Below are 10,771 nucleotides of genomic sequence, written 5' to 3'. Positions count from 1 at the left end.
AGGCTGGTTTTCAGTAGGTGACATTTACGCATGGCATAAAAATCGCAAAGAATTTAGCGAGCAGAAGCCAAAGTCAGCCCTCCTCCCAGCCAGGCACTTCCCTCCCTGGAAAGAACCACTGTTTTCTCGTCACCGCCCAGAGATTGTCCGCATCCAAGTGTGAACTCATGGGACCACTTCTCATACTTGTGCAGTGTGGGGCGTTTCTCTTCACCGCGGCCTGTGGGGATCAGAAGGCCGTCGTCGAGACCCTGGATAGAAGAGACCTTCGCTTTAGTGGCACCAGTCACATTTGGGCGAAATTTCAAACCACTTTGTGCCACCGTCAGTCTCATCAGTCAGTGTGACTCCTTTGGCGGTCACTGTCCCTGAGAGCTCTCTCTGGAGGGAGGGTGGTCTTGAGTACCAGGTCCAGCGCTGCGGCTGGGGGCGGGGCACACACCCTCGCCAGAATCAAACCCGTAATTCCCTTTTCGCCACCGTCTCGGTCACCTCCTCGTCTTTCCTGTGCTGCACGTGATTCCTGCGGCTTCGTGTCATCTTTCTTCCTCAGCCCCGTTTTGGTGGAGCACGTTTTCCGTTGTTTCCTGAGAGAGAACCTATGGAACGTGAATTCGGGGGGTTAGATACTTCCTCTGTCTTCTGAGGATCGTGTTACAAATTGGATTTTTTTTTCTTGGTTCTTTCCACTCTCAGCTGAGCATTTGCTAAGTCAGTTATTTATCTTTTTTTTTTCCCCCCCACAAGTTTGTGACTTTTTGCCTTTCCTGTTTTCTCTGTCTTTGTGGGTTTATCTTTCAAAAATAGATTGCTTTGCTGTGTCTTTAGTTGGGTTTCGGGAAGAGTGAAATTAGATACATGAATTTAGTCTTCCATCTTAACCCAAAATTCCCTCTCATAAATTTTTAGGTGGTTTTATTTTATGGTAAACAATTGGGTTTTTTTTGTTGTTGTTTTCCTTGGTGCTTGCTAAGTTTCAGTAAGTTAACATTTCTTTTTAAACTTAGTCAAATATATAGAACAGGTGTCAGATTATTATGGAATTGGCCTCAAACATCAGCCTCATGTTATCAAAAACATTCACAAATTCTAGGAATGGTACGCAGAAAATATCGTATATAATACTTAAAATAATGGAGAAATGAGTTAAATTTAATCTTAAATGTATTTGATAACTTACAGCACAGTGTAGATCATATATAGCTTGCAAAGATTTGACCAGTGTCATGGTGTTAGAATGGCATTCTTTTCTAAGAACTGGGCTTTTGTGTGCATCGTTTAGTTTAATTGCTTACTTCATTTGGTGGAATAGTTATTCAGCAGCACTCAGGTACCACGCTAAGGTTGCACCTGTTAATAGGAGTCATAGCACCTGTTTTCATGGAGCACATACTCTAGCAAGGAAACAGACATTCAAAGAACCAGGTAGAATAAAGCGTATCGTTAAAGCACAGGATCACGCAACTGGCACGTAGCGTGTCTGAGCCTCAGGCGTTCCCCAGGACGGTGGCAGTTAGGATGCCTTGGGAAAGGTGACTAGGTGGAAGGCACAGGTTGGGGAAGGAGTGGAAGAAATAGCTCCATGCTTTCAAGGTGCTGAATTTAGCTTGGGGGCATGGCGTGAGCTAAGGCCAGAGAGTTCACAAGGGACTCTTACCTCGGGCCTTAAGTTTGAATGTCATTTTGAGGCCACTGGGAAGACATGAAAGGTTTTTTAAGCAGAAAATTGATACACATTTCTTGTGAAGATTTTTCTTTTAGATTGCAATTTAAAGAGCATTTGAGAGGAGGGTAACTCGGAGGCAGGGAAGCCAGGCAGGCCTGCAGTGTGTCGAGATTGGACCAAGATAGTGGGGAAATTGAGATGTTTCTGAGAGAGCTTAATGTGTCTTCACTGTAGAGGAATTGAGGAATTGTCAGGTCCGTCCGCCAGGATTCTGGCTTCTCCAGGGTGCCTTTCCATGGATGAATGATGATAGGTGACAACTAGAAAGGGAGAAGGTTTGTCTTAAGTTAATAATTCATTTTTTGATAAGCTTTCAGTCACTAGGCAGTATCCAGTTACAGCTGGAGCTGGAGCTCAGAAGGGAGTTCTAGGCTAGAGAACGAGCTCTGGGGTCTTGGACCTGAAGCCGTAATTATAAAAGCAGGGGAATGACTTAAGTGCACATTGGTTTATAGTCGTCTTTGGGCACCGTCTCTGTGCTTCCCCTTCCCTGGTGACCGTTCCATTTCCTGGGCTCACTGCACCAAGTTGCATGAGTCCCACAGCCCCTAGGGACTTCCCCATCCCTGTCTGTACTTTCCCTGCCAGCTGGACGCACGGTTAGCGTGGCTCGGCGGCCGCTTTGCTATGTATTTCCTGGTACAGAGGATTTATGTACTTGATAAGTTTTCCTAATTTTATCTGTACATTTGCTTTTTTTCCAGAAGGAGAACTTATGGATTGTGATGGAAAATCAGAATCTAGTCCCGAACGGGAAGCTGTGGATGATGAAACTAAAGGGCTGGAAGGAGCAGAGGGCATCAAAAAGAGAAAAAGGAGGCCGTACCGACCAGGTATGGCGCCCGCGCCCTGCCTGTGGTCCCATCCGACCTTGGTTGCTCCGAGGACAGCATGTGTCGAGGGCATCGGTTATAGTTAAGGGATCAGGGTGACACACAGCTGCTCAGCAACTCTAACGAAAACTCGTGTTTGTGAATTAATGGACTAAGCCACTTGAATATGCTCTTCAGGCGACACATTCTTTAGGTTGAGTATGTGGTACCTTCACAGTGAATCATTATTTAATGCCTTATCTCACGTGCGATCCATTCTAGTAAATGCTTCACTAGCCTGGTTGTTGTGGCTGTGTACTTCTGTCGGTCTTTTAATTTTTAGCATTCACTTTCCAATATTTTGTTTTTTGAAACTTACTTCGGTGTTTGTGTAGAAGTCCCAGTAAGTGTACCAGACGAAAGTGATGTGTCAGGGTTCTTACGCCTCCACAAATTTACAGTCTGGTTAATACTGTGATGATAAAGTGCTCCCCTATTTCTTCTCTGCCTCGGGAGTAGAGAGAAAAGCTGTCTTGCTTGCAAATTATATGCACCTTTTTGGAAAAACTTATTGAAATGGTCAGAACACAGATCCTGTCAGCTTTCTTTAGGCAGAGTTCGTTAACGTCTGTTTACCAGTCAGTGAGCCAGTAAGCTGAATCAGTTCAACCCTTATTCTTCTGATTGCCTCTGTTATTGATAAGGGTGATCCCAGTGCCTATGGAGGTATAAGGAGAGACCTTCTCACTGTGTTCTGTAAGGCCTTAAAAGCTAGCCTGCCTTACAGGTGAGCCACATCTGTAATAGGGCCTCTCCTAGCATCATCCAAATCGCTGTATGAAAATGATATCATTTCTTCCTAATTACGAGGCTCACAGAGACACCGTTTTAGACACTGCAGGTTTCTTTTTCTCTCTCTCACATGGGAGTCATTTGTCCCTCTAACTGAGGGTCCCATTAGGCCACAAAGTATGTCGTTAGCTATATCATAGGACAAGAGCTGTCAGTGTTGGCCATGCATCAGGCTCGATTCAGGCACTTTCCACTGTTTATTTCATCCTTACAACTTCACGCATGAAGAGGTACTGTCATCACCCCTGTTTTACCAGTGGGGGAACCGAGAAGTCGAATAAGTCAGCAGGGTCAGGCGGCCACCAGAGTACAGGGTTTGGCGCCAGCGTGCATGCTGGTCAGCGCAGAGCCGTGCGCGCCGTGCCTGAGGCCCCCGTCAGGAGGAGACAGCCAGCCCTCAAGTCCTGCGGGTTTTGTTTGGATCATCTAGTGTCGTCTGTGCCTTGTCTCTGTTCTCCTTCAGCTGACGTGCAAATAATTCCAGTGACGGTACATGAGTTACTAACGTTTGTGAAGTAAACAACACTCAGCTTCATTTAGAAGGAAGCGCGTGGGGTCTTTCTGTTCTGTAATGAGTTTTTATTCCTGCTTGGTTAGTGATAAGGTCACACTAGGTCTACCCTCTTTTATTTGCTGGTTTCCAAACTCTTGTATTTTTTGCATGCAAATGAGATGATTGACTTAAATTAGCCCCTGTCGAATTTGGGAACTGCCTCACTGTCGAAGGCTGAGCCGTTTCTCCCGAGGCAGAAATGAGCCGCTCACCTGGCCACCCGTTTCTTCCGGATAGGTATCGGCGGATTTATGGTACGGCAACGAAGTCGAACCGGGCAAGGAAAAGCCAAGAGGTCGGTGATGAGGAAAGACTCCTCGGGCTCTGCTTGTGAGCAGCTGCCGCCTGGCAGAGACGATGGTACGGTGCCGATTCTGCTTGATGCAGCCCCTTTGCCTCGACATCCCTGGTGACAAGAACTGCCCTAAATAATGCTGCCTTTTGGCTGCTTATGGTCAGGTAGCTCACACTCGTGGTTTAGAAATTAGGTTTGATTAGGAAATGATTTAAATCCAGTAGACTGTATTTTTTTTTTTTTGAGATTTTTTAAATCAGTTCCCTTTTTTCTTATGTGAGATATAGTTTAGGGACTGAGTCAGGACGTCGGGTACTTTCTGGCCTCTCCCCAAAGACCTTTCTGGGACTGCCTTAGCCACGTGATGTAAAACTGGAAACTTTTAGACTATTTACTTGAAAGTGACAGCATACCCCAGCAGTTAACAAAATTGCGCGATGTCTTAGAAATACATCTTCCAAATAGTATTCTGTCTTCCCCACTGAGAGCTTCAGAGAAAGCTAAATCGTTGCTTAAGCCATAGCTTAAGAACTGGTTGTGATGCCGACTTTGCTGTCTGTGTGGTCACTTACATGTTTTAAATGCCTTCATAGGGCAGGGAAAGGAAGATAGATGTTTTCAGCATGTGCTCTGAATAGAGTTCTCCCGTTACTGTGGGATGTGGTTTTGACCTATGAATTAATAAAAATCAGACATTGCTGCACGTTTTTAAAAGAAAGCACCATAATGATTTTGAAGAAGTTTCTAATAGAACTCACTATGGCTGTAATAAGCCCTAGTTTAAAAATGTAGGTTCAGTGAAACTACCTTTTGTTTTCCATCTTTGTCCCTTTATTTTGTCCTCCAAATCTGTTTTATCTTTCAGTTCCGTATTCTGTTCCTTCACCGTGGAGTTTTTAACCTATTAACATCTTCCCCTTTTCTGGATGGCCTTTTTGGTCTCGTAGTCTCTCTCTACAGCTTCCTCCTGGTTTCAGGTGTCTTTCATTTCTCCACGAATCTCATGGATTTGGAATATCGGGTACCTAGAGCAGCCTTTGCACATCCAGTTCTGCTCTGTATCTCTTGCTCCGTCTCCTAGTGCCTCATTCTGTTGCGTTTATTGTGCGAGGTAGATACGTGTGTGTGTGTGTGTGTGTGTGTGTGTGTGTGTGTGTATTTTACACTTTACTGTGAGTTCATATTCTTTAGAACATTCTCTGAACTTTTTGAGAACTGAATCGAAGGTGGCTTCTTTTGGAGAACATTTGTATTTGTCACTTACAGGAAGACGAGGTGCTCCTACCCCGGGACTTCCTGATGCACCTCTATTATATAAATTCAGGTTTCCTACACATTAGGGCTATGTTGAGTTTATGAATTCTCAGGGAAGGTTTTCATTTTTAGCCTTTCTACCCAGCACCAAATTCCATGACAAGACAACAAGCAGATTTCTCTGCCCTTGGTGGAGGAGGCGGTGGGGTGGGGAGGAGGAGGGGGAGAGTGTGTTTCTTGTTAAACCAGCCCTGAGCATGGACTCCTTCATGCAAGGCACCTCCGGTCAACCGTCACCTTGGGGAGTGGCCTTAAACTTCGTCTTCTACTCTCCATTCCTCATGAGGCTCTGGAAACTCGGGTTCAGGGTCGCTGGATTTTAGCAAAATTTCGGAGAGTTGTATTTGGTTCTTTGCTTATTTCTGTGGTTCTTGTTTTACCTTAATTTTTGGTCTTTGAGAATTCTTCATTTTCTGGCTAGCTTACTGATATTTTTTAAAAGGTTATTTGGGAGATGTTTGTCCACTATTTTTGGTCGCTTTTAGAAGAGTAAGTCCACTCACGAAGTCGGCCAGCAGAAGTGCCCACACTGATTTTTAGAAGGGAGGTGCCATTTGCCCTGAGAAGTAGACGAAGGTCTCATCTGAATGCCCACTTATCTGCTTCAAGTAGTGTACTTGTTCCTTTGCTAAGTTCATAGTCCAAATTTTTGTTTTATTTCCATTTTTCTGTTTTAAGATCAAGCATTGCGTGTTGAGCATATTCACAGATAGTCTCATATTATCACAATATGTATGTACTACAAATACCTAATTTGCAATAAACCTCAGAACTTGGAATTTCTGGATTAATGGACAGATTTTTTTAAGAGATTTGTTGGATATTCCACATAAATCCTACAAAAAGGTTGTACTGCTAAATTCCCCTAGTGGTGTGTGAGTGTCTGCGTCCCCATACTCAGAGCGTTGGGCAGTTTCATATTTAAGTCTTTTAACAAAGTGTTTAGGTTAGAAAAACAAGTTTCAGTTTTTGCCAGTAAGGAAATACTCATTAACAGACAATAGATACATGCCGATACTAAATAGACATGAAATGAAATTTTTATGATACTTAAAAGTTACTAAATAAACTTCTAGATCTTTTGTAAAAATCTTGTTTGCCAAGTCAGTATGCTGTGCATACTTAAACTTACACAGTGCTGGATGTCAATATATCTGAATAGAACTGGAAGAAAAAAGATAAAGCTAAGCTTGTGTGTATGTTGGTAAGCTATGTCATTACTTTGGGTGGATTTGTCTGAAGATTTTAAGTACCACATATTCATAAATGTGACTGTTGTTTCAGGCTGGAGTGAGCAGTTACCGGATGCTCTAGTTGATGAATCTGTTTCTGTTGCCGAGAACACTGAAAAAATAAAGAAGAGATACCGCAAAAGGAAAAATAAGCTCGAAGAAACTTTCCCTGCCTATTTACAAGTAATATTTTGCTTTACATTCTATTATGTAGTTTGTTAACGAGAAAAGTGTAATGTGTTGTGCTTCGAAAAATAGGTTTGTTGTTTTTGTCAGTTTTTTAACTTGTTCGTTTTTAATTAGTCATCATAAATGTCATTTTTACCTTCTAGGGGCCCAGAAAAATTAACGTTTGCCTTTTTTTGAGCTTTGACACATTTCAGAGTTCTTTTTATCCCAGTTTTTCACTTCAGAGTATGTCATAAAATACGCAGGGACACTTTGGGCTGAGAAAGCTCACTCTCCGGACGCAGTCACACGCGCGTGCTCCCCAGCCCGGTCCGTGCACCCCCTTTGCCAGTGCCGGTTGCTGCGGCAGTGTCCCTAAGGGCAGCCGGGCCGCCAGCCGCCGAGGTACAGTTCTGAGTCGATTCCCACTTCCGGGGGCCAGTCAGCCAAAGATTTAAGCAGAATTGGTTTTGTTTTCTAGCATATACATCAGAAAATATCCCTCAAAATGAACGAATTGTGTTCGATGGGTGCAGACGATGTGAGAATAGATGTTCTTCTCATTCCTCTCGTAAACAGTAGGTCACGGGAGAGTTGAAGGCCGTGTGCTATGCTGGAAGGGCCTGTGTTAGAAACAGGACAGAGCTCAGACACTGGCCAGTTTTGGGTCCTGAGCACGTTCATCTTCCTGGGCCTCTGTTTCGTCCCGTGTACTGTTTGAGCCGGAGCAGTCCATCACCGAGCAGCCGCCTGACTTCAGTGTCTGCGCCCGACCGCTCGCCTGATACACCCTCCTTCCCACGCAGCTGTGGCCGACGAACATGCCTCTTCGTTGCTTGACTTGTGTTTATTTTTTTACCTTAATTTTCCAGTTGGCTATTACTAGTTTAATAGTAACATCCATGTTCCTTCAGTCAACATGTGACCTCGCCAGTTTTCTTTGTCAGCAGCGTCCCGGGCTGAATGCCACTCTGCTGCCCGTTAACTCTGTGGCTACATCCGTGTGACCCCGTGTCCTCATCGTGGTATTAAAATCGTAGTAATACCTGCTGCACAGAAATGTCGCGAGGCTAAATAATAGAATTATGCACGTAGGGTGCTTAACTCTGTGCCTTAAATATTGTCTATCTTTAATAAACGTTTTATTTCCCCCTATATTCTCATCAAATCCCCATTCATCCTAGCTTTTTGGCTTTTAAAAATACATAATAGTAATTTTACTGGTCAGGAAATAGGCCGGTCCGTTGTTTGGGGTGCCTTTAGTTGCGTCCTTTTTGTTGTCTCTTATTCCGCCCACCTCCTTTCTCGATCATCCTTCCTGTGAGTGTGCGTAGATGCCACCCTTGCCCGCAGGACCCCGCTGTAATGTGTCATCTGTATTTAGGGCTTTAGCTATGGAAGCCTGCAAACTGGCTGTTTTATACATTAGCAAAAGGGCCTTTATGAGCAGAGGCTCTGATTTCCTGATTGCTGCTGTAACCTCGATCTCCTGAGCTGGGTGTACCCTCTGGCGCCCAGGTGTAATTCCTCTGGCGCATGCCAGTAATATCTGTTTTGGGGGCGTTAGGGGTTGTGAAGGAAGCCTTTGTGATGGTATTGTTTATTGGACATCTTGTGATGGCAGTTGTGTTTTTTTCCCCACCATCAATTGGGGGAATAAACAGCGACCAAAAAACCCACTAGGAATTCAGTAACAGTATTTTCTAGTTTTTCTTTATGAATTAAATGTCAAGACAAACTGTGAATAACTGCGTGATTACCCATAGAAGTATGTGTACAGCCTGCCGACAGCTCGGGGTGCCAACGGCTCGGGCTGCCGCCGGCCTCAGGAGCCCTGTCGGAGGCCAGCGCGCTCTGGGAGTCCCTGACCCCACCGTCCAGTCAGCCACGCGGCCAGTCCACGACGTTAGCCACAGGACGTGAAGAGCCACCGAGTTAATAAGAGTGTTAGCTTTTGATAAACACCTGTAAAATCATCGTGAGAAGTGTAAAGAAAAATTCTTGCTGAGGGCAGTCTCAGATTTCTCAAATGTATACTGAAGTCATTAAATAAGTGGTGTCTCAAACTCTGCGGTGCTTTCTTCTAGTCAGCGATTTTCGTAATGATAAAAGCATTGTGGGTCTAAGAACCAAGCCGTCTGCCTCCCAGTGACCTAGCTTTGTGGATTTTCAGGTTTCTTTTTCAAAGTGAAATAACTTGTTGGTTTAAAAAATGTGAAAATTTCAAATCCAGCATCCCGTCACCTCTCTCAGACTTCATACCCCTCCTCCTCACCCCTGGTCCATCCAGGGTCAGCATCGTTGCCAGTCTGGTGCTCCGTCTTTGAGAACCTTTTTATAATTTATAATGTATTTTTGCGTGGTCCTAATTGTCTTGGTTTGTACTTTATGTTTAGCTAGACCTGCCACTCAGCTTGCTTGCTTTTTATACTGTATTTTAGTGCTTCTCTTTGACAGCGTAGCTCTGTATCCTTTTTAAGGATCGCCATATTGTATTTTGTTATAGGTATCTATAATTTATTTAGTCACATGCCTTTTGACAGACATCAGGGCTGTGTTCACTTTTTGGTATAAAAAACGCTGCCGCAAACCTTTGTCACGTATGTGTCTTCGGCAAGAGTGTGGTAAATGTTGACAGTGGCTGCAAAGCTGCGCTCTGCGAAGGACCCTTTTCCCGCAGACCGCGCTGCCGACAGCAGACCGAGGCACAGTTGCTGGTTAAAGGAGGCGAAGGGATCTTTGTCATCTTGTCGCCTCTTGAGTAGTTCAGGAGCCCAGTTTGCAAGTCTGGTCTCTAGAATAGAGCAAGTTAATGGAGACGTGTTAATACGAGTGAGTGAGTTAAAAGCCAAAGGCCCTTAATAGCAGTGCATTTTTGTGCACACAGTATGGTTAAAATGACCATGAAAAACTTTCAGATTTATAGCATTAAGTCTTTAACATGGTTATATGAATCAGTAAGAGATTACTAAGTCTACCTGAAGTCTGTATTAGAGCTGTAGATAAAACCATTGCACTATCCTCCGTATGTAATCTATAAATAATAATAATAACATTCATGAAGCTTTAGTTTTCTTATGAATTAATAGTATTGTAGATGTAGCAATCTTTAATTTTAATTGTAGCCTAATCTCTTGGAATTATCGAATTACTATTCTGCTGTTGCTGGAAATACATTTGACAGAATCGTGTGATATTGTTTGCATAATTTTATTTCTAATAAAATTCTAATAACTGAACTACAAAAATCATACTTTTAAAATAAGCGGACTCTATATAAAACAGTTGACAGGATACGTCTGTATTCAATTTCTGTATTATAAATACCAAGCTTTCCTGTGATTGCCACTTTCTTGTCGAAAACGATGACAATTACCTGCTGCCGTTTTAGAATTGTATAACTAGGTCGGTCATTTTCGTGTGTCTTATCTTTCCCTAGGAAGCTTTCTTTGGAAAAGATCTTCTAGATACAAGCAGACAAAACAAGCTAAGTGTAGATCATCTATCGGAAGACACAGCTTCGCTCTCATACAAAACAAACATGAACGCCAGTTTCTTGGATCCTTCCTTCGACCCTCTCCTGAGTTCATCTTCAACCCCAGCAAAGCCTGGAGCTCATGGTACGTGCCATCCTTATCACGTGACATTCATCTGCCTTTCAGTGAAACCTTTGACACGCTTTAGGTCAGCTTCATAGGCAGTTTTAAAATCAACTTTATTGAAGTGTAAATGCAACTATGTTTAAGTGGACAGGTCTCTAAGATTTGGCAAATAAATTTATCTATATAACTGCCGCAAATGTCAAGAGTTAAACAACAT

General features: G+C 43.4%; 1 protein-coding gene across 1 annotated transcript in view; it reads left to right on the top strand.

Moving 5' to 3' along the window:
- KMT2C (lysine methyltransferase 2C) overlaps positions 1-10,771 on the top strand; it is a 226,149-nt gene that overhangs the window by 162,368 nt on the left and 53,010 nt on the right. Inside the window, exons 22-25 of the mRNA XM_023521782.1 lie at positions 2,431-2,559; positions 4,181-4,303; positions 6,837-6,967; positions 10,392-10,572. Of these exons, the coding sequence (XP_023377550.1) occupies positions 2,431-2,559; positions 4,181-4,303; positions 6,837-6,967; positions 10,392-10,572 (564 nt within the window). The remainder of the gene's footprint in view (positions 1-2,430; positions 2,560-4,180; positions 4,304-6,836; positions 6,968-10,391; positions 10,573-10,771) is intronic.

Source organism: Pteropus vampyrus, unplaced genomic scaffold (genome assembly GCF_000151845.1).
Source record: "Pteropus vampyrus isolate Shadow unplaced genomic scaffold, Pvam_2.0 Scaffold316, whole genome shotgun sequence".
Taxonomy (NCBI): Eukaryota; Metazoa; Chordata; class Mammalia; order Chiroptera; family Pteropodidae; genus Pteropus; species Pteropus vampyrus.
This window is presented reverse-complemented; position numbering and strand designations above follow the sequence as displayed.